This window comes from Pteronotus mesoamericanus, unplaced genomic scaffold, assembly GCF_021234165.1.
Source record: "Pteronotus mesoamericanus isolate MK-2021 breed Mesoamerican mustached bat unplaced genomic scaffold, CSHL_Meso_final contig_29, whole genome shotgun sequence".
NCBI classification, from domain to species: domain Eukaryota; kingdom Metazoa; phylum Chordata; class Mammalia; order Chiroptera; family Mormoopidae; genus Pteronotus; species Pteronotus mesoamericanus.
The window spans coordinates 4,587,156-4,610,518 of NW_026555123.1; the positions used below are offsets into that span (position 1 = coordinate 4,587,156).

The window sequence follows — 23,363 nt, forward strand, 5'->3', positions numbered from 1 at the left end:
GGCCGCGAGGGGGCAGCGGCGGCGCGGGCCGGGCCGGAGACGGGCGGTGGCACGGACGTCGCTTGCTCTTGCCTGGCGCGCGGCTCTCGGCGGTCGATTAGCGCGGCTGGGGACGTGGGCGGCCGCGGGCCCCGCCCCCCGGCGGCGGCTCGGCTCGCAGACGGCGGCGCGCGGAGCGGGCGGAGGGCGCGACCGGCGGGCGGGGCGCAGCGCGCGGCCTCGGGCTCCCTCCGCGGGCCCTAGGCGGCCGGGCGGCTAAGGCCGGGACCATGGCGCTGCGCGCCCGGGCGCTGTACGACTTCAGGTCGGAGAACCCGGGCGAGATCTCGCTGCGGGAGCACGAGGTGCTGAGCCTGTGCAGCGAGCAGGACATCGAGGGCTGGCTCGAGGGCATCAACAGCCGCGGTGACCGCGGGCTTTTCCCGGCCTCGTACGTGCAGGTGATCCGCGCGCCGGAGCCCGTCCCCGTGGCGGACGGCGGCCCCGGCGCCCCGGCCCGCTACGCTAACGTGCCGCCTGGCGGCCTCGAGCCCCTGCCCGCCGCGCCGCTGGGCGCCTTCCAGCCTCCGAGCTCCTTCCAGCCGCCGAGCACCTTCCAGCCGCCGCCGGGCGCCGGCCTCGCTTACGGCGGGGGCACCCTGCAGCCGTCACCGCAGCAGCTCTACGGCGGCGGTTACCAGGCCAGCCAGGGCAGCGACGACGACTGGGACGATGAGTGGGACGACAGCTCCACGGTGGCGGATGAGCCTGGCGCGCAGGGCAGCGGCGCCTACCCAGACCTGGACGGCTCGTCGTCGGCGGGGGGCGCCGGCCGCTACCGCCTGTCCACACGCTCCGACCTGTCTCTGGGCTCCCGCGGCGGCCCCGCGCCCGCGCAGCACCAGCCGTCGGGGGCCAAGAGCTCGGCCACCGTAAGCCGCAACCTGAACCGCTTCTCCACCTTCGTCAAGTCGGGTGGGGAGGCCTTCGTGCTGGGCGAGGCGTCGGGCTTCGTCAAGGACGGGGACAAGCTCTGCGTGGTGCTGGGGCCCTACGGCCCCGAGTGGCAGGAGAATCCCTACCCCTTCCAGTGCACCATCGACGACCCCACCAAGCAGACCAAGTTCAAGGGCATGAAGAGCTACATCTCCTACAAGCTGGTGCCCACGCACACGCAGGTGCCGGTGCACCGGCGTTACAAGCATTTCGACTGGCTGTACGCGCGCCTGGCTGAGAAGTTCCCGGTCATCTCGGTGCCCCACCTGCCCGAGAAGCAGGCCACTGGCCGCTTTGAGGAGGACTTCATCTCCAAGCGCAGGAAGGGCCTGATCTGGTGGATGAACCACATGACCAGCCACCCGGTGCTGGCGCAGTGCGATGTCTTCCAGCACTTCCTGACCTGCCCCAGCGGCACCGACGAGAAGGCCTGGAAGCAAGGCAAGAGGAAGGCCGAGAAGGACGAGATGGTGGGCGCCAACTTCTTCCTGACTCTGAGCACACCGCCCGCCGCCGCACTGGACCTGCAGGAGGTGGAGAGCCGCATCGACGGCTTCAAGAGCTTCACCAAGAAGATGGACGACAGCGCGCTGCAGCTCAACCACACGGCCACCGAGTTCGCCCGCAAGCAGGTGACCGGCTTCAAGAAGGAGTACCAGAAGGTGGGCCAGTCCCTGCGCGGCCTCAGCCAGGCCTTCGAGCTGGACCAGCAGGCCTTCTCGGCCGGCCTGAACCAGGCCATTGCCTTCACCGGGGACGCCTACGATGCCATCGGGGAGCTCTTTGCCGATCAGCCCAGGCAGGACCTGGACCCCGTCATGGACCTGTTGGCGCTGTACCAGGGCCACCTGGCCAACTTCCCAGACATCATCCACGTGCAGAAAGGTAAAGCTGGCCTCGCGGCTGACGGTATGGGGTGCGCTGTTGGGAGTCGTGGGGGAGGGGGGAGGTGGCAGTGGCTTTGGCAGAAACGCTGTGAATCTCTCAGACTAGTGCTTTCTCTGACAGCGTTTTGAGTTTGGATATTGGGTCGTGCACTTCTGGGATCTGGGATCTGCGTCTAGGGCACAGTTAGAAGGAGACCCAAACCGCGTTAGGCGTCTGGTATGAACACTGCAGTGTCACTCAGCAGCGGCGGGTTTCAGGAAGCACGGGGACAGTGGGGAGAGTGGCCACCGCCGTTGCAGGTAAGTCGCTCCCCTCTGCACAGCCCCCGCCCTGCGTGGGTAGGGACCGGGATCAGGTCTCCACGGCGCCCGCCCGGGCAGCCGTGGAACTTCCTGCCCAGCCTGCGCGCTTGCAACCTTTGCAGAATTTCAGGAAGTCTGAAGAAAATCTGTTCAAGCTCAGTCATTCTGATTTTGGAGTCTGTTAAGACTGAAGTGTAGAAGGTTATTTAGGGAACTGATACGGGAAACTACCTAGAACGTATAGTCTCGGAACATTGTGCCTGAGGGCGTCGTTCCAGTGACCCAGTGAGACACCGGAGACTGCCCCCCCCCCAACTTGTTTTCCTAGTAACTGCTCTTGCCCGACTCGCCTTAAAGGCCTGGCAGCCGCAGCTTATCACGTGACGAAATGCGCCGGAGCGGTGGTCTGCACTCGGGTGGGATGCGGGCGTCAGGCAGGGGTTTTGTCTGTGCGAGCCCTCTGCTCCGTGTGGGGGCGGGGAGTGGACGGGGTCACCCAGGCTGGCCTCCCGCAGGTGGAAACCTCCTGGCGTCAGGTCTGGCCTCGGGGAGTGCGGGGCCACCCATGGATTTCCAGGTGGGCCAGCCCAGGTGTGAACAGCCCTCGTCCTGGACACATTCCTACTTGCATTGAACTAAAATTCCCCTCTCTTGCCTCTCTTTCTGTCCCCTGGAGCCACGCAGAACAAGCCTATTCCTCATCCCCATGTCAGACCTTCGCAGACGGCAGTCTGGCTTCCTTCCCTTTCCGAAAGGGTGACTCCTTCTGACTCACAGGCGGGGCGGGGCCCCAGCCACCTTGAGTGGGCCCTGCCCCCCTGAAGTGCGGGGCCTGGACCATCCGCAGCACCAGCCGCAGCCGCTGTCGTGGCAGCTGCGGCAGCCGGAGAGTGAGTCGGCTGCTGGAGCGGCCGTGTCTCCCTGGGCCTGTCCTGAACCTGCGCCTGCACCCGAGGCCTTTTCTTTGCCTAAATTGCTGCAAATCCTTGGCTTCCTGGCTGGTGCTGGTGGGGCCGACTCTGAGCCTTGAACGCAGGGCCTGACGCTTAAGTTCCATTGTGCTGCTGCCATGCACACCCGTGCTGTGCCCGTGCCAGTGGCCCTTGTACGCACTTACTTGAACTTGGGCAAGTCGTTGGTAAATAGCCGAAAGGGTGGAGCCCAGCACAGACACCTGCAGCCTCGATGCGGGTGCCTGGCCTCACCATCCCCTAGGCCCCACGCTCGGGGACGCGCCCTGCTCTTGAAATTATTTATTAGAACAGGCACGGTGCTTGTTCTAAGATCTTTTTTGCGTTTACAGCAGTCGTCTCTGTCACCTATTAAACCATGGGGTCTGTTTATTTTTTTTAGTCTTAAAACTAAAATTGTCTCCTATGGCTTGGGATGCGAGAAACTTCCTTTGTAAAAACCAGCACCATCTTATGTCATTTAGACAGACTCGGGGCACCAAGCGTCGTCTTTTGGCATCTCAGAAAGAACCCAGTTGGCACTCAGGGCCGTTGGTTTGCGCCGCGGCCTCGGGGTGCCATGTGCAGGGCGCCCGCATCCCCTGATGGCACGTCTCTAGGACAGGCTGCCGATCGGAGCTCTAGCCTGCGGTTTGCGAGAGCACGTGGCCCGTGGCCACGAGGGATGCTCGTGCTGGCGATTTTTAGCAACACAGATGAGAGGGATCTCACAAGCCAGGCTGATGCATTTTAACATGTTCTGGATGTTCCAACTTGTGGCTGTGAGGAGCAGCTCATACCCCCGCCCCGCCCCTGCCCCTCCCCCCTCATCACACAGTTGCCATTTGAATGAACCTCCTTTGAGACAGGGCGCTGGGAATTTTGTTTACAGGTTGTTCCTCCCTCCCTCGGAGGTTTCAAAGGAGAACAACAACAACAAAGATAAAAATCTTTAAGCGGCTTAAACAGTCTTCTGTTGTAAACATTTGGTCCAAAGTTTGTATTTCAATTTAGGGAGATATTTAAAAATTCTAAATAACTCTTTCCATTCTGAAGTTCTTGTTCGCAGCCAGAGAAAAGCCGTTTCACTACTTCTGCATTTCACAGGCTGTCCTCGTTTGTGAGGGCGAGGGAGGAGATGATCAGACAGCGCTTGTAAATGGCTGAGGCGCTTGAGGGGGGAGTTAACGGGGCTCCCCCGTAATTCCTGGGGGAGAGGGTAGGCGCACCGGGCCCTGGCTCTCCCGTTTTCCCGGACGCCGCTTTCCTGTGTCCTAGGCCAGCGCTCTTCCTTGCTGGCTCTGTGAGCCACATGTGGCTGCGCAAATTTAATCACAATGAAATGGAATTAAACAGTTCAGTTCCTCATCGCACCTGGTGCGTGTGTCAAGAGCTTTGTGCTGGCGGCTCCCTCCCCGGAGCGGGGCTGCCCCAGCACCCCCTCCTTCCTACTGAGGCCGAGCCAAGGAAGGGCAGGGAGGCGGGCCCTGCCCAGCCCCCTTCCCTGAGCCCCGGCCACCCCTGTGCGCTGCGGCCTGTCTCTGCGGTCCGCTCAGCAGGGCCTGCCCTCAGGATCCACTCCTGAACGGGGCGGGGAGCTCAAGGCCCCTCCACTGTGGTGGGCTGGCATTTCCCGACTACACTTAGTACTGAAACCGTTGCTTAAACTTAATAATGGTCTTATTGTAAGTGCGCGCCGCAGAATTGAAGAGAGCCGTGTGGTTCCTTTAGCTAAAAGAGAATTCTAGAATTGGGGTTTTTTCCATCGGCTGTGGAGTCTTAGATAAACAGATCTGTTTCAGTGAATGGAGTCGAGTGTGGGAAGAGGGCGGCTCGCTCTGGACCGCAGGGCAGTGGGTGGAAGTTCAGGATCTATCTGAATTTTATGCGTGTTTTGTGCTGTCCTAAGAGGAGTCCCTCCGAGTCTCTGCTCACCGATACCTGCCGGGCAGTGTGCACGGGCCTGTCACAGCTCTGTGACCCTGCGGCCTCGATTGCCCCTCGTTGTCCTCTCTGCCTACACTGTGCCTGTGTAACGCTGACTTTGGCCACTTTGGGCTTCGACAGAGAACATATTTTTATCAGCTCTTTAGCTTACTCCATTCCGTTTCCAGAGATAGGATCACTCTCTGACATGTAATGAAGCGTAGTCTTCACGGAGCAGCCCTGGTTTAAAAGCCTCAGACTTATCTCCTGGGGAATATTGCAGGAGGAAAGATCACAAATGTGCGCAGGCAGCGGCCTTATCTCTGTTTGTGAGTGTGGACTAGGCAGCGGGAGGGAGCCACCGAAGGGGGGGCGGTTTATTCCAGAGGAGCGCGGCACCGTCATGGGCAAGCGATCTGCTGGTAAAACGTAGTCCGAGGTGTGGAGGAGGGTACAGAACTAGACGCGTAAACGGACAGGCTGTCCCGTGTTCTGTCCTCTCAAACGAAACACTCAGGGGCCCTTCCGCTGCCCTCGGTAACCGCCCCGGACGGAGCCTTCTGTCCACAGGCGGCCGCCGGCCCCTCGGGCTGCAGGTGGAATTTCACCACCGGCCCTGCTCGCCGTGCGGCCAGGCGGCACGTCCCTCCTGCATTAATTAGAGCGAGCGGGAGCCCAGCAGGGCGCCCGGGAGGGTGAGGCCAGCGTGGGCCTTTCCAGTCGCTGTCACTTCTCCTGGGGCTTAAAATAGCCCCGAGAGGGTGGCGCCCGGGATCGGGAAAAGGTCTGGGGAGCGGGCTGTTTGCGGGCTCACCCTGGGCCCACAGGCTCGGGGCTGGACGGCAGCTCACTCACCTTTTGCGCCTCAGTCCCTGCTTCCACCCCCACCTGGCCCGGAGGGACACCGGCTGCCGCTTCCCCTCTGGCCTGGCTGACCTTCCCCAGTGAGAAGGAGGTTACCGTGGGGCTGTTGAAATGGAGGCCGAGCTCCCAGGGTAACACACCCGTGCGCTGGCCCCAGGCAGGCGTCGTCAGGAGGCTGGGGACGCCGCTCACATTCCCGAAGTCAGTTCCCCCTCCCCGGGCACCGCCCCGGGGGCCCGCCTGCAGCGGATGCCAGTGCTCAGACGCCCTGTGTCCCTCAGCACAGGGTCCTGCCAGGGCGCCCGGGGGCAGAAGGGTCTCAGGCCCCTTCCAGTCAGAACACTGTCCCGAACCTCTGCCCCTTCCTGCAGGCTGAGTGAAAACCTGCGGCGGCGTTGTCTCAAGTCTTTCAGCATCAAACCTGAGGGCCGCACCAGCAGCCCTGTGGCACCCTGGCCTCCGCGACTGCCGCACGCAGCGTGGCGCAGCCATGCCCCGCTCGGTTTAGAGAGACAGCCCCCAGGAGACTGCGCCCTGTGCCCCCCACACGCCCAGGGCACGGAGCGGGGCTGTGTACGCCGGGGCTGGACAGGACGCGGCTCCTCGCCGAGGCCTTCGCCGTCTGACGGGGAGGCCCCATGCCAGGGTGCGGAGGGCCCCCGGGGCGGCGCGGGGAGCCGAGTCGGCCCTGCTCGTGGAGGGGGGCGTGCAGAGCGGCGTCTGCGGGCCAGCAGGGCCCCCGGGGGCCGGCGCGGGGAGCCGAGTCGGCCCTACCCGTGGAGGGGGGCGTGCAGAGCGGCGTCTGCGGGCCAGCAGGGCCCCCGGGGGCCGGCGCTGGTGTGCAGGAGCTTCGGACAGCCATGTCCCCCTCTGTGAGCCCCCGTCCCCGCTGGCAAAGTGGGAGCACTTCCTCCTCGGCCGCGGTCAGTCACGGTCTTAGGAACCACTTGCCGCTTGCCTCCTTTTGAGAAGCAGAAAGTGCGCGTGTGTGGAAGCCGCCCTCCCTCGGAAGACACGGCCGCTCGCCCTGTCCCCTCCCAGGCGGAAGTGTGCAGTCCCAGCGGCCTGCGGGCAGCAGGTGCTCGCGGCCATGCCCTGCGGCCGCCCTGTGTGGGCCAGCGGGCGAGGCGGGCACAGACGCGTGTGTCTGTGTTCCTGGGAGTCGCCAGGTGGCGTTCACAGGAAGAGTCTGCAGGGAGCTTCTCCTCCAGATGCTCCGTCTTTGCGCACGTCGCTCTGGCGTTTCCGACCCTCATCTCCTGATACGAAGGTGAGGCTCGCGATCTCCTGGGTGTACCTCGCCAGCTGGCCTTTGGTTCGGAGCAGCAGACACACTGAGGTCCCGTCCCGCCCCCGCGCGCCGCCGCCGACCCCCCCGCGCCCCCACCCCGCCGTGCTGCGAGGTGTGTGCGCGGGCGGGACAAGCTCCGTCTGACGCAGGTGACGGGGTACGTGACAGGGCCACCAAGCAAAGGAGGTGGTGGCTTTTCCCTCTTACAAGGTGCGCGTGTCCCTTTGCGTTCTGAGTACCTCCTCCTTCCCGGAAGTAGACGCACTCTGGGGTTGCTGGCCTCGCAGGGGCATCTCGACCCCACGCCAGTGGGAGCAAGGCAAGTCCCTGTGTCCACCCTGTGCCTTCCCTCGGGCCTCCCCGTCTCCCCATCTCCCACTGTGTCCTGGCTGGCCCCTTCCGATCGAGAAATTCGATGTTTTATTTAGCAGGTAAGAAGATGGTGGGAGGGAGGGGAGCTGAGTAAATCACTAGGTTTATGTGTAAGGTCCTCTGAAAGATAAACTCGATTTCGTTCAGCAAGTGTTTCAGCGCCCAGCATAGATGAGGCACAATTAAAGACGCTGGGTGGCATCAGTGGCCCGGACCGGCCGCCGCCCCGTGGAGGCTGTGCACCGGTGGGTGGAGGCTGTGAGCAGCAGACAGTGTTGAGCTGTAGCGCAGGTGGCGTGCGGCGTGTGCCGGGGAGTAGGGCCGTGGGCACGGAGGTGGAAGCAGGCGTTGAGAAGGATGGCCCAGGCCACTCAGCGAGGAGCAGGCTCACCCTGGACCCGCAGGCCCTGGAGGGGCGAGGAGGCAGCCTGGCGGAGGCCTGTGGGCGCCGCACGCGGGGCAGCCTCGAGGCCGGGTGGTCGGCCCTGAGAGGGCCCAAGCGGGGGTGGGGTCCTGGAAGGTCTGATGCGTCGGGACGTAGGTCACGGTCAGGCCTCACAGTCCCAGCCCGAGTGGGACGGGAGCCAGAGCTGAGCTGGCTCGAGCCGGGTGGGGGGGACAGCACGCGGCCCTTTGCACAGACTGCTGAGGGCGGGGACCCAGATGGAACCTGCCCGCTGACTCAGCGAGAGGCCCGAGGTCGGACCAGGGTGGGGACAGTGGGCAGGGTGAGGAGGGGTCCTCCTTGGGGTATACTTTAAAGTTTTTTGTAAAGGATCAGAGGTGGCCCGTGAGAGGGAGGGGGATGGAGGGGGACCAGCAGCAAGAATGGGCTCGTCCCCTGAGGCGCGGGAGGCTGTGGGTGGAGCAGGGGGTGGGCAGAGCCTCTCAGATGCCCCGAGGCTGCGCTCGCTAGCTCCTCTCCTTCAGCAGGGGCACAGACGGCCCAGCCTCTGCTCCGCCCTGCCCGCCTGTGGCTCCCTGACCCCCACCCCCCGTGGAGCCCCCCCCCAGGTGCCTCCGCCCGTGCCCATGGCTCTGTTCCTGGTTTCTGGGGAACCATGTTCTCATGTGTGGCTGGTGTGTACCCACGGCTGCTCCTGGTTCCTGAGGGGCCGTGTTTTCACGCGTGGCTGGTGTGTGTGCACGGTTTTGTCTGTGTGCAGTACGTGCTTCAGGGTGCCGGGTGAGTTAATGAGGTAGGCACTTCCTGGTTGATTTGGACACAGATGTCTCCTGTGGTTTATAGAATGTTTTTGTTTTCCTGTCGATATGAACATGGATAACAGTTTAAAAGTACACAGGAAAAAAATGGGATCTGGATGTATTTTATGGGTGAAGTTATTCATTAACCTGTGAGTGATTTAAACCTCTTGGACCCGCTCATCTATGAAACGACTTCCCGACGTTCGTTGGGTAGAGGAGAGGAAGTTTGAACGGGCTTCACGCTCTGTGTCAGGGAGGTGGGGCTCATGTCTGGCGTGATTTCGCTCTGCTGGCTCGAGGCGTTGAACCCCGAGTGTGCCCCGTCCTTCCTCCCTGGTGAGCTTTCATCATGGCGCTTTCCCCAGGGCCCCCCGTTGCTTAACTGAAGGCCTAAGGCCCAGAGAGCGGCTCGCATCCTGTTGAGGGCCGGGCATGGCTCTGGGGCCCGCGCCCGCGCCCCCCGAGGGTGCAGCTCCGCAGGAGGGCAGTGCCAGTCAGAGCCGTGGGAGGCTGGGTGGCAGCAGGGCTCCCCGCGGGAGGGTGGTCCCGTTTTGACTGGGAGGAGCGTGGAGGAGTGTTGCTGGTGTTGGAAACACCGGGACAGGTTTGGTCGGCCTGCGGTCAGTGCCACGCTCCGTGCCAGGGGCTTGGGACAGTGAGGGGCAGGTACAGCCGTGGGAAGCGGGACAGAGGGCTTATTAACTGGGGAGCGGCCCCTCCCGGTCTCAGTCCCAGGAAAGCCGCTGGGAGCAGCCTGGTGGGCAGGGTGCGGGGAGGGCACTCTGGGCAGAGGGAGCCCTGTGTGCGGACGTCGGGGCCTCGCGCTGCTGCCTCTGCAGGTCCCCCTCGGAGCGGCCACGGCGGCACACGGGCCCCCTGAGGGTCGGAGCTGTGGCCAGGACTCCGGCACGCTCTCAGAGAAGCTCCTCCAGGACCGGACGCGCCGCCGCTGCCGCTGCCGCTGGGTTCACAGCTGCGGCAGGGGGTGAAGACCAGACCAGATGGGGAAGGGGCGGGTCCTGGTGACCGGCGGGCAGGCAGCTCGGGTGGGGCCGGGCCAGAGGCCTCGACCTCCTGCACTGAGGAGGTGCCCGCAGGGCTGAACTGCGGGACGGAGGGGCTGGCGCGGGCAGGACAGGGTAAGAGCCCGGGAGGAGCGAACAGCAACCGGCAGGCCCGGGCGTGGACCCTCCGTGGAGACGCTCGGAGCAGGGTCTGCAGCTGCGCCCGGTGGGCCGCTCCCACCCAGGCGTCTGCTTGTTCCCAGCACCGGAGCTGAGAGTGGCTCTTACGTTCCTAAGTGATTCCTTCCACTTTTCAATCGGTCTATAAGCCTCAATTTGCTTCCACGCCAGAGCGTCAAGTATTTCACTGTCCGGCCCGTGACTTGGCGGCCCGCAGGTTGCGCAGTTGGAGGGTGAGCGGCAGGAGCAGAGCGGCGGCTGTGAGGGCAACGCCCCAGGCGTGTGTGCGTGGTGCCTGATGGCACGCGGGAGCAGGGGTGACGGCGGAGGTGCGTGACTTTGGGGCCTGCGCCCGCGAGGGCTGAGCTCCCGCCAGCTCACTGTGTGACCTTGGGCTGCAGGCTTCTCTCAGTCTCGGTTTCCTTGAATCTGACGTGGAATAACCATTCTGTGTGGCAAATAATTTTAAGCATGATTATCAGCTGTGGCATTAACTTCCTAGAAGTCCAACAGGAAGATGTTGGAAGGGCCCCCATGCCGCCCCCAGCGGCCGGGGGCAGGGGCCCACGCCACACCAGGTTCGGGAGGCTGCTGGCGGTCCCTGCGGTTCCCTGGCCTGTCGACACCAGTCCCCGCCTACAGCTTCACCTGGCCTTCCTCCTGGGTGTCTGTCACGGCGCTTCCTCCTCTATCAAGGATGCTAGTCTCACAGGATTTAGGGCCCACCCTCCTCCAGCGTGGCCCCACCTAAACTAATTACACAGGCAAATACCCTATTTCCAAATAACCGCGCATCACTTAATGATGGGGTACATTCTGAGAAATGCGTCACTAGGAGACTTTATCATGCAAACCTCACAGAGGCGTGGACCCAGCCCCGCTGGTCCAGCCCCATGTGACAGGGCTGCGCGGTGCAGCCTGGTGCTCGGGGCTACCACCCTGCCCCGAGCATGACCACCCGAGACTGAATCCTGCACAGAAGGCGACGCGGCGAGCGAGCGAGGGAGCGCCCAGCAGGACGTGGGTGCCGCTAAGGTCGGTCCGCGAAGCGGTTTCACAGCGAGCGTTTGGAGGTCGCTTGCACTCTAAAGTAACAGTAAACAGCGTAGTACAGTAAGTACCTGTGCCAGTGCCAGAGCCGCCCGTCCTCCTCGTCAGGTGCCTGAGGGACTGTGCGCCGCTGCGCAGGCTGCCCTTCTGCCGGCCGGCGGGGTGGGGCGTCTGTGGACCCCTTCGGAGGTGGCGGCGGCGGCAGGCGTGGGCGCGATGCAGCACCTGAGGGTGCCGTGGCAGCTGTGACTTCCGTAGGCCAGAGGAGTTCTTCAGCCCCTTTGAAATCTTCGGGGACCACTGTCGTACGTGGCCCATCGTTGACCAGAGCAGCACGATGCCGCGTGCGACCGCGAGGCCGGTCCCAGGTCCCAGGTGGGGGTGAACTGTGGGACGCGGTCCAGCCTGGTCCGGCTGTTAACTCCCCCAGAGTGGACTCAGGCTCGTCTGTACCTGTGAACGTGGGGGCCCGGGGGAGCAAAGTGACCCTGAGCTCCCCACCGATGAGGAGGCCAGGGCTGGTCTGCTCCTATGTCGGCCGAGACCAGCGCACCCCTTGCTGCAAGGGGCAGTTTGCCAGGCGGGACACTGGCAGGAACCCAGTAGCGTGTGTTCGTGATGGAGAGAGCGGACGGGTGTCAAGGGCCTGCCCTGTGCCTGGCACGACGCCCCACATTTCACACTCAGTCCTTCCACAGAAACCTGGCAGATGCGGGGGTCCGTACTCTCATGGCCCCCAGTCTGCTGGTGGGAGGTGGGCCGCAGAGGTGGAACTGCGGCCCCGGGAGGCACCCCTGCCCACGCCATGCAGCCTGGCTGCGGGCAGGGCTCCGGGCGGCGCCTCCTGCTGGCTGAGCACAGACGTGCGGGCTGTTAGAGCGGCCAGCGTGAGGGCGGCGTCAGAAAGGAGCCGGTGGACTGGAGACACCTTCCAGGGCGCACGGCCGGCTGGCGGAGTCTCGAGTTACCTTCCAGGTTTTCAGGGTGGGTGCAGGAAGCAGTGAGGCGGGGAATCAGAAGAGGCGGGCTCAGAGGAGGAGCGGGTCTGGGGGCAAGGCAGGAGGGGGCTGGCGGGGGTCTCCGAAATCCCGTTCTCCAGGCCTCTTTCTGCATCTCGTGAGGCTTGCGATTTTCCCAAGAGCCACGTGTGGTCTGCGGTGAGCCGTCTCTGACTGCATGCTAACAGGTGTGAGCACGGGGCGTGTGTAAGTTTTCGCGTTTTATGGCATGCGCTCCATGTCTGTTTGAAGACGGTCTAGCTCTGGGAGCTTTGTTTTGTCCCTTGGTGCTTGTGGGCGACCGTTTCCGGGGAGTCCGGCTGCGGCCGGCGTGAGGGCGCGTTCCTGGGGGTCCTGCTCCCTGGCGGAGCAGGGAAGCTGGGAAACCCGGGGCCAGGGGTGGGCCTCACCTTAAGTCAGCTAACTTAGGAGCTGTCCCCAGAGCTTAGTGACCATGAAGCGAGGCGGAGTCACGACGGCCGCCGCGGGCGTGCAGAGGGAGGCGGATGGCCGTGCTGCCCTCCGGTCAGTGCCCGGCTTGTGACCCCGAGGCCCCGGCTGCAGCTCTGGAGGCGAAAACTTGCCACACCTCAGTGGGGGACGGTTGGGAGCCAGCAGTGTGTTCCCCGGAAGGACCCCCCCTCCCCACCGCCGCGCGCTGTCCGACGCCCTCCCCGACCCCGGTCCGCCTCCGGGCTCCTTGGTTCCTCCCCTGAGCAGCCAGGTCCCTTCCTGCCCCCACGGGGGAGCTCGTTGGTTCAGCAGCGGCTGGGCAACTGGTTTTAGCGACTGTCTCCCTTTATCTTCCTAGGAAAAAGAAACTCAGGTTTCGTTAAAGGTAGTTTCCAAGGTCCACTCTTGTCTTTCATACAAATACATTTATTCCACGTCAAAAGGGCACCTATGCGCAAAGTGCCAGCAGCCTGCAGACGTATCTGATGCCGCGTGTCTGTTCGGATCAGCCCCTGTGCGTGTACTTCAGGTCACGGCAGGTGTTTGGGGTCCCAGCAGAGCTGCGTGCTGGCAGGTGAGGAGTGGAGGCTGCGGCATTTGTTGTCCTCTCTGGATTTCAGCCCGTCTGAGGATTTTATTTTATAAAGTCAGGGTTTTTTTAAAAAGTTTTATTGTATGTTCACGATTATCAAGGATAGTCTTTCTACCTCATTTCATTAGGATTCTGTGAGTATTCAGTCTTGAAGAAAAGAAATGAAATGTTTTCCTGTTCTCAGATTTAAAGTCTTTATCTCTGTGTGCTTGGCCCTGAGCAGACCAACATTTCACCACTGTATCCGCCTCTTCTGAAACAAAACCACTGTGTTTACGGGATTTCCTTGAATGTATCACCCTAGTCACTATGTCACACATTTAATACTCAGTATAAGCTGGACTACAAGAACCTTCTAGGCAGCGAGCAGCCTGTTTTACCAAAGAAGCCATGAGGGGCAGAGCCCCGCCCCTTGTCTCCGGCCGAGGGGGCTGCGGGCCCGCACCTGCGTGCGCGGTGGGCGGCGGTGGCGGCGGCGGCGGCAGCCAGCGCCTGGGGGTGGCGTGCTCCTGGCGGAGGCTGTCACCCACACCCGGCGTTGCCCTGCCCTGCACATCGCGGTGGCCGATGGGGGGAAGGGCTGACTAGTTAAGACGTCACAAGGCTTTTCCCTAGAACACACTCCGGTCCAGGCTTCGAGGCCTGTGTCCTTTAAACAGTTAGCATTTCATCATCAGGCAGCCAGGTTTTCTTGTTCGTTTTGGGTTCTTTGGTGGTTGTTTTCTTGGCAATTGATTTTCCTCGTCCCAACCCTCTTACCTCCTTTCTAAAATGACCCAGAAGTTCTCTTTGTCATTTGTTATGTTTATGAATTGAAGTGAATCTTTAATTCACTGTCTTTGAATTGTAGTAGCTCTTGGCTTCAAGAGTGCGCTCTCACCTGCCTGAGTTCCTCACTGCTCCCTGTGGCCCCCGCGTGTGTTGCTGTGTTCACACCTGTCCCCACGTGGAGCCCAGCAGCACCATGTGGCATGGGAGCGGCGTTCGCAGGGCTGGAGGCTGAGGGTGGGCCACCTGCCCCCGAGCCGAGCCTCGCCTCGGCAGGGTCGGTACTGTGCTCTGTGCAGGGGCTGCTCCGTGGGTGCGGGGGTCTCCGCGGATGAGGCATCTGCGCCACAGCAGGTGCGATGAGGCTGCCTGAGCAGGACCTGTGTGGACCCAGGCTCCCGCTGTCCCTCTGCCGGCTGTCGCTGGGTCCCTCAGCCTTGCCCCTCCCCCCGCCCGCTCTCCCGCCCGGGTCAGTGGGGTGTTGGCTGCTTTCCTTCGGGGAAGGAGGGGGAGGTGAGCCTGGCAGGTGCGGAGCCCAGGCCTGCGGAGCTGGTGCCCTTCACCTGTGGCCGCCCTGCCCGCTGCCTGTGTGTGGACGCCATCCTGCCTCTGTTAGGGGAACCGTGGCCTTTGTGTCGTGGGATGTTTTCCTTGGCGCCCGGAGGGGAAAGAGTGAGGACAAGTGGGTGGGTGGGGACCTACGGGCGGAAGGAAAGGGGGCGGGGGTGGGGCGTCGCAGGGACGGGGCGTGGCCGCCCGTGAGGGAGTGCCAAGCAGGCAGGGCCCAGGCCGTGTTTTCTTGCCACCTGTCGCTGTGCCAGCCAAGGCAGAAAAACAGGCCCTGTCCAGGCGTGGGCGCTGCCCCTCGGCCTCTCTCCGGCCCCGTGGCCACGCCTGGGCTCCGGGTTTCTGGGTCAGGGCCCTGGGAAGACAGAAAACTGTGCGTGTGTGTTGCTGGCATGTTCATGATTTGCCTTTTTTGTTTTATTAAGAGAGAAAAGGTAGCCTTTGGATGTCTGTTGCTTAGTGACTGGGCCTTTTGTGTGATTGGTCTTAGGAGGGACAGAACAGACCAGAAAAGAGGTCTGCGGAGGAGAGGAACCTGGCCCGGCCCAGCTGGGGGTGGTGGGAGCCGCCTGTGGCCCTGGGGCCGGGTGGGGGGCAGGGCTGGGGGAGGGCGCCTCTCTGAGAGGTGCCTGGAGGGATTCCGCCCGCGGGGTCCCAGGTTCCCAGGAAAGGGATTGCTCTGCAGATGGGGAAGGGACAGAGCTGGGCCTGGCCTGGAGGGCCGTGGGTGCTGGTGCATGCCGCCGGCTGGCCGCGGTGCGTGCCGGTGCTGAGGGGCCGGAGGACGCCAGGGCTTGACCACGCCCATCTTAGAAAGACCGGCCGGGTCCTAGGGGTGCCCTGAGACGGTCCCACGGGTGGAAGTAAGTTCGGGGAACACTCTCTAAGGGAGGGGATGCTTCCGGAAATGGTGCCCGCTTCCTGGACCGTAGTTAACCCATAAAGGAGTTCCTTGGAGGTTGAACCCTTTAAGATTGTAACATGAATGAACCATCTCATGTGATTCGGTTGTTTAGCTCTAATTACTTTGCCTTTAATGACAATAATTTAACCCCCCTAAAATCGAGGACCCGTGGTCTGTGAACCAGGCCGCGGTTATCTAGCGCTTTGCCCTGTGCAGCTGAGTGCGCTCTGGACCGGGGCCGGCGGCTGCCGCCGGGAGACACGGGAGAGGCTGCCACTTCCGTGGAGCGGCGCGTGGCGGGCAGCGGCGAGGAGGTGCCGCTCTCCGAGCCCTGCAGGGCGTTTCCCTTGTACAGAATCCGCCGGGAAGCGTGTGGAGTCCGGGAGGTTTTGTTCACGGCCGTGCCGCGGCCAGGTCGGCGCGCGGCTGGCCTTCCGGGAAGGGGGACTTCGGGCAGCCACGGTGGCAGGCGCCTAGGGGGGGCCGGTTCTTCGCCGTGAATCAGTGTGGGACTTGGGGCAAGTCGCTTAGCCCCCCGTTTGTAAGGTAGAGAGAGCTGTGCCCCAAACTCTTGGAAGGCCCTTGCAGCTCTTTCAAAAGGAAGTAAGAAAGCGGCTTCGGCCTCAGCATCGCCCCCCTCCCGCCCCGCCCCCCCCCGTGGGGACTGGGCATCTCATCCTCGGGGAGGGGAAGGAGGTTCCAGGCCTCCTGCGGCTCCTTTCGGGAGGAACTCTTAGGGCGTCAGCTCCTGAGTGCGCTCTGTGTCCCGGGAGAGAGCCCCGCGGTTCGTCTGATTGAGTGAGTCGGAGGGCTCCGGCCTGGAGCCTTTCAGGCGGCTCCCTGTCCCTTCCGGCCCGGGCACAGGGGGTGGCAGCGGCGGTGGTGGCTGAGGCTCCGCCTGGGGCCCGGAGGCGGCTGGGGGCGCGGGGCAGAGTGGCTGTGGCGGAAATAAATGGCCTCCCTCCCCGGTGCTGGGAACGGCGCTGAGGACGCGTTGCGTTTTCAGCTGGGTAGCTGCGGGCTGCGCTTGTTCGTGTGTTGCCTTCCGCTAGGCCGCCGTCTCCGCAGCCCTGGAGATGTGAGTGCTTTCCGGAAGGTTCTCACGCCGTCGGCGTGGACGGTCCTTCCCTATTGAACCCCAGGAGCCAGTGCTGGCCTGGGTCTCGCCTTCACAGTAAGCTCTCCCCGCGCCCGCGCGTTGGTCCCGCTGCGGCTTCCTCGGGTCCGTCTATCGCCGGCCGCGGGGCCCTCCGAGCACCGCTGTTTCTCATTTCCTCTTCCTTTAAAGCCGGCGCTGGCGCCGTGAGTACTGTGGGGTCTTCTGTGTAACCCACGGAGACCGCTCGTCCCCCGAGTGTGTGGCGTGACTTCTCTCCGCACTCTCCCACGCCCCTTTTCGTTTTGGGAGGCAGTGTGGATTGTCGGGGTGGGGGAGGGGAGGGGAGGCGGCTGGCAGGGGCAGATTCCTCCCCAACCACTTTAAAATAGAGGTTTGGAAAGCCTCTATTTTTTCATTTTTGTGTTGATTCCGTGATTTAAAAAAATACGCGTTTCCTGTACTCTTTAGATTCTGGGCACCGTTTCTGGCCTTTACACACCGCTCCGGGTTTGCCAAGGAGTGCCGCGGGGAGAGGGTGGCGCTCGCCTCCCCGGCCGCGGGATTTGGGGGAGCTGGGCCCTGGGGGTCAGGGGGCCGGTCTGGGGCCGTCTCGGCCCCGGGCGTTGTCCCTCGCCAGCCTCCCGGTGCTCGGAGGCTGGACCTGAGGGGAATTTCCGCTTTCCCTGCCTTTCTTGTGATATTTAAAATTTTAAATATTAAAATGTGGGACGTGTAGAAATGTGTACAGGTGATTTCCAGCCAGAGAGTATCGTTCAGCGAAACTGTATAGGCCCTTCCTTGTTTCAGGCGCGTCAGCGCGTCGCCTCAGAAACCACGTGACCCCGGAAACAGGGTCCGTGACCCCGGAAACGGTCCGCGCCCCTGCCTCCGTGCCGCTGCGGCCCCAGCGCGTCACGCCCGCGGTCCGGGCCGCGGCAGGCGGGCCCACCGGACGCTCCCGCAGAGTTGGCCTTCGGGCGCCTCCCCTCCTTGGTGGCTTGTCCTGCCCTTCGTTCCTAGTCTGCAGAGTGATTTTTGGCCCGGCTGCCCCCTGCACCACGCGAAGCCCGGGTATCCCTGCGCGGTCCCGCGGTGCGGTTCTCAGCTGTTCTTAATTTACAGCGCCGTCCAGGGGTGGGGCGGGCGCCGCCCCGCCTCCATGTCAGTTTGGGCTTCGATTCTGGAAATTACGATGTAGGTGCTTTTTTTCATTGTTTTGTTTATGGCATCCTGATCGTGTTACTGCAAAGCTGAGAAAAACAAGCATCTTCTAAAAGCGAAAGGGCTTTACGGGTGCAGTCAGTGGGTTGAGCGAGGGAAGTTTCCGGAAGGAGCATTCGGAGCCTGTATAGAGTCTCCGTGGGGGGCAAGGCCCCTGAGCTGGAGGTCGGAGCAGAGGCGGAGGGGGGCCTGTGCGGAAGGCGGGAGGGAGAGGTGTGCCGCGCCCCGGCGCGCGGCCCCGCCTCTGTGGCCCGTTCGCGCTCTGGTTTCTTTTCTAAATATTTGCGGTGTGTGCTTTGCTGTCAGTTGGGCTCTCGGTCCTATCTCACCTCTTACCCTGTTACCTGGTGATTCTGAGGCTCACAGGGGTTGCGTAGCTTTCCGCTTTTCTTGTAAAAATAGCAGTCGCTTCGTTACAGAGTTGCTGCCTCGTGGCTGCCAGGTTGGGGATCGTGCAGGGAAGGTGCCCAGCATTAGCCGTTGCTGGTTGGCAGCTGCTGTGGGCTGTTGGCGCCCGCCTGTCCCCCGTCCCCAGCGCGCCGCCCGGCCTGCGGCCGGCGCCCCACACTTGGACCCGTGCGCCCCGCGGGCCCTCGGAGGAGGCCGTGGTCGGCCGCCCGTCCACAGAGCGGCCGGCTTTGGGGCCCGGCTGCCTCTGTGCCCCGGCGCGTGCCCGTCCACGGCGTGCTTTGCGGGGTGGCCTGTTCAGAGACCTGCAGGAGGCAGGGACTTGGGTGCTGCATGTGTGGCACAACCGTCCCGTTCCGGCAGCGTGTTCTGTACCCGTTTTTAAGATTTATTTATTTACTTTAGAGACGGTGGGGAGGGGAGGGATAAAGAGGAGAGAAACATCCGTGTGTGGTTGCCTCTCGCGTGCCCCCTGCTGGGGACCTGTCCCCTAACCCAGGCCTGTGCCCTGACTGGGAATCGAACTGGCAACCCTTTGGTTCACACGCTGGCACTCAGTCCACTGACCTACACCAGCCAGGGCTGTAAACGTTAGTTAACTGAAGTCTAGGTCCTACCCCAGGAACTTTGGGGGCCTTGCGGAGAACAGAATTTGTGTTACCTATTTTAAAAATTCGTATTTGGGAGAGCACTGAGTCTCACATTTCTCCCTGGCTCCTCACACGTGACTGCGTGAAGAGCCAAAAGGTGGCCGTGCCCGAGGGTCCCAGGCCTCGGAGGCCTTGCACACGCGGCTGCGCCCAGGAGTTTTGGCACCTTGCTGGTGCGAGAGGCTGTGAGAGCCTCGGGCGTGCCCGTCTTTAGGTTGGTTTTATGGGTGCCGGCTGCAGCTTTGTGTAGTGGGAGCGGTTCCGTGGGACGCAGCGACCCCACCTGCTGGGAGTTCGGCAGCTGCTGGGCTGAGGCCCTCGCACACATGTGCGCCGCCCCTGCTGGGAAGGGCTGGCAGGGCCGCGCCCACCCAGCGACTCCACCATCCGCCAGCCGGTGCAGCAGGCACGGAGGGGCTCACCACGGCGCCCCCCCTCCTACACGCACACCATGCACGCACAGTGGGCCTGGCACCTCCACTTGTGCTGAGGGGCGCAAGCCGCCTGCGAGACCTGCCCCTCCCGCGCGGCTCTCCCTCCCTCTGTTCTCTCTCGCTGTTTCGAACTTGAATTTCAGAATCGCCTGTGCTTGGTCATCTTTAGTTGTCTCATGCTCTCCTGGTCTTTTTTTCCATGTCGATTTTTCTACGGGAAGCACCAAACTTGGCAGGTGCCGGGCTCGCGCGTGGAGTTGGCCAGCGTCTTCATGAATCCGTGTTCGTGCGAGTAACGTGGCTTCTCCGCGGAGCAGGCCCCACGTCTCGGCCATGGGTCGGTGGAACCGGGGTGCTCTCTCCACTTCACACTTAAAAATCCCGTTTAGGAAATACAGATGAAAGCACCCGCACATGCACGAGTGTGCGTGTGACACTTGTCGTCGGTGGGCGAAGTCCTCAGGGCTTTGCCTGTGTCTAAGAAGAGCGCCCTTTCCCCTCTGAGGGCCTTCTTACTCCTGTGTTTACTCTGCACTGATGTGCGGGCGGTTCAGAGACTTAGAACTTTTCCCCTTGGATGTTCCACCACTGTCCGAACTGTACGCTCGGAAGCGAAGCCCGGGCTTCCCCGCTCCCGCCCCCTGTGGCCCTGCTCCCACTGCTGCGCCAGGGGCCCGGGGGCATCTCTCCCTCCCTGCCCCACAGCGGGAGGGTGAGCGCAGGACGGAGGCGGGAAGCGGGCCTGCGGCGCTGGCTGGGTCAGGCGCTGGGGGCCTCGCCACCTCTGGTTTGCAGGAACGCGTGGGCTCCCTTTGTCTCCTGCCCCGAGGACTGAACAGCGGTGCCCTCCTGTGTCCTCACAGGACTGTGCTCGGGAGGCGGGGCGGGGCAGGGCGCATCCCCTTCCCTCCGCCTTGCACACAAGTGTCAGGGGATAGTTCTCAACAGAAGCCTATGGCCCCCCGGCCTCCTTCCCAGGCCACCACCAGGCTCCTGGCCGGCCGGGCGTACGGGCGTCCCTCGCGCCTTCCTTGCCAGTACTCACGGGGGTGGTGGCCCTGCATGACCTGCAACAGGGCCCGAGGGAGCGCGACCTGCTTCTGTCCAGCCCTGGAGTCCTGTGTACGGACTCCTTAGGGAGACTTTCCGATAAGTGAGTTGCAGGCTCTGGGGCCTTGCAGGCTCTTGCTTTTATAGAGAAAGCCCTTCACGTACAGGGTGTGCAGAGGGCAGGGTCGCAGCTGTGCGCCTGCGAAGCAGAGTTTGCTCCTGTGTCATTACTAGTTGATGACCGTGTTCCCTTCCCTCCGGGCGAGTGCAGGCCCTAGGCACTGCCTGCGTGTGTGCGTGACAGGGTCCAGCCCCTTCTCTCAGGAATGCGGGAAGTGCGGGGTTTCTTGGTTTTTTTTAGGGACAATTCTCTGCAGTTGTGTCTAGTGTTTCTACTGGGAAGAGAGAGGGTCGTCACTTGGTCGATGGCAAAGGACAGTTCTAACCAGTGAAACGGCAGCATCAGAGTGTTCAGAAACTTGACCAGATTCCTTCCTTTTTAAATAAGTAATGACTGTCATTATTTAAATTTCAAAGGACTTTGAAATGGGCCCGGCCAGTGTTCCGCGTGCCCGGCTCTGTGGCCCGGGCGCCGGGGCCGCGGGGACGGGCGGGCCTGCTTTCTGAAGCCCTCTGTCTCCCTGCAGGCGCGCTGACCAAGGTGAAGGAGAGCCGGCGGCACGTGGAGGAGGGGAAGATGGAGGTGCAGAAGGCGGACGGCATCCAGGACCGCTGCAACACCATTTCTTTTGCCACCTTGGCCGAGATTCACCACTTCCATCAAATTCGAGTGAGAGACTTTAAATCACAGATGCAGCATTTCTTACAACAACAAATAATATTTTTCCAAAAAGTGACACAGAAGTTGGAAGAAGCTCTTCACAAATACGATAGTGTTTAATGACTGGACAGCGGACTGTGGACTTTCTCCTGTTCCAGAATAATTTCTGCGGCAGAATAGAAACTGCTGTCGAAGAGCTACGGCCAACGCGCAGTGGTGGTACAAGGCTGGTTTTGTGTTAACTGAAACTGGGCTGGATATACAGTTATGTAGGGCAGAGACGGTTAGGACGGTTCGATAGTAGAAACAGTACCACATGTTGTAACTAAGTTATACTATGTATGCCTACACTACCATTGTAACTTTTGGAATAACGATTATACTATTTGCCTTATTGCTTTTTAAAGTATGGGTATTTAGAGCCTACTCTGTAGACCTCAGAACCCGCAAAGGGTCCCAGAGAAGCCGCCGGCCACGCCTGCTCTGGTCGCCTTTTCCTCTCGCCGATCGGGGCTCCCGGAATTCAGCCTGTTCTCTGTTTACAAACTCCAACTAGAGCAGCTATGCGACTTCGTGCCTTTAGACGTCAGTTTTCATTTCTCCACCCCACCCCCCTTTTTGCGTAACCACAACTTTTCTGAGGGAAGCGTGAAAGGCAGTCGGTGCCTAGGGTCACGGCCTGCTGGGGCTCTGTGCTGTCGCTGGGGCCGGCCGGCCGGTGGGCGGGAGGGAGGCCGCTGTCCCCCCACCCACAGGGGTTGTCCCCGACCCTGCGGTGAGTGCGGCCGAGGGGACCTGACGCTCATCGCGGGGCTTGAAGTCCATTGGGGGAGGAAGGGGCCCCGCTCTGCTCCCTGAGATGCTACAGTGACGCAGCCTCCTCCCGCCTGCATCCCGGAGCGTGGTGGGCGGTCCCGCTCCCTCCTCCTGCAGCGCGGGAAGGCGGAGCCCAGCCAGCCAGGGACACTGTGCAGGATCGGTGAGGACACCCTCGGTGAGGACACCCTCGGTTTTCCTTGTTAGGAGGGTTTTTTTCCCCTTTTCTTCTGTTTTTAGCTTGAAGGTTTTCTTTTACTATTCAGTGTGATTTTTTTTTTAATGGATCTACACTGTTAACCAATTGAGACTCCACTGTGATTCATCGTTTACTTAATCAAACACTTTTCAGGGACGTCTGTAAAATTCAGTGTTACACGGTGACAAGTAGTGTCGATCTAAGGAGGGACCAGAAATACTCTCTCTATTCCAGATGCTGAAAGAAAGAAGTGATTGCTTGTTTTCAAGCAATGCCCCCAGGACATTGAACATAAAAATTACCTTAAATATATTCTTTTTTTATTGTAAGGGAAATAGAAATGGCTGATAAATACCAAAAAGATTCCAAAGCAGCTTCATTTAAAAAGCACAAAGAGATTCTGGCTTGAAGAGCCAAAATCTCCATGTTTTTCCTAGTTGCTGAGCTAAGTAACAGGACCCTTGCGTCCGTAGATGTAAGAATCGCCACTGCAAGGTTGGAGTAGCTGCTGTTCTTATGGAGCGAGACTTGAGCAGCCTCAGAAAGCCCTGGGTGCTGAGATGCTAACACAGAAGTGAAGAGGTCAGTGCGAAGTACTGGTGAGTCACACTGCTTAGAGAAAAGGGCGATTGTCCGAACAATTGCTCAACAGCACAATTAGTTACTCTTAAAGTAATCTCATATGGGTTGAGAGTTTCGGATGAGAGCATCCTAATGCTGATCAAAATTTTATACCTTCGGGAACTTCACGCCAGATGTAGCATTGCCTGGCTTTGTCTCTCCTACAGAGACGTGGGACTGTCACCAACGTGCTCTTCTCTAAAAGTAACTTTCTCCTACTGATTGCACGACACAATTTGATAAAACCCATATGGGTATACATGCTAATTTTTATGGCAAAAGCTTGGAGATTATAATTCTAGCATTTAATTTGAGTTTGGGTCTGTATTGGACACATAAGTACTATGCTTTTCAAATGATTTGAAAATCAGTTTTACTTCTTTATTTTGATGGTGGTTCGATTTTCTTTTTTAAGTAAAATGACTAAACTTTGCTATGGTAGCATGGACGTTTCCTGAGGTGTCTTACAGGACTGTGCGCTGGCCAGGGCGGGCACAGCTTAAATTACAGAAGCTAAAGACGAAAGTACAAGGAAGGACAAGTTCACGCCGCCTGCTGAAAAGAGAACTTTGTTTCTCACAATGACAACGTTATAATGCCACTGATTCATAGGAGGTTTGAATTAATTCTGCAGGGCAGGACACCGGAATTATGAGTGTTTATCTTCACCTAAGAGCTTGTCTTCGCCAACGTTCTGGGTCCTGTGGAAACATTTCGGTGTACGACGTACTGCAATGTTCATGCCCAAGAGAAAAGCCTCCTGGTGTGTAAGCTGGTCCCTGCGATCAGTGTGG

The 23,363-nt window shown here is 61.1% G+C and overlaps 1 protein-coding gene across 1 annotated transcript; it reads left to right on the forward strand.

Moving 5' to 3' along the window:
* The first annotated feature begins 164 nt into the window (after positions 1–164).
* Positions 165–21,913, forward strand: SNX18 (sorting nexin 18). The gene is made up of 2 exons (XM_054575340.1): positions 165–1,860; positions 20,800–21,913. The coding sequence occupies exons 1-2, from the start codon at positions 270–272 to the stop codon at positions 21,051–21,053; spliced, it is 1,845 nt and encodes a 614-aa protein (XP_054431315.1). The 5' UTR covers positions 165–269; the 3' UTR covers positions 21,054–21,913.
* Positions 21,914–23,363: the final 1,450 nt, after the last annotated feature.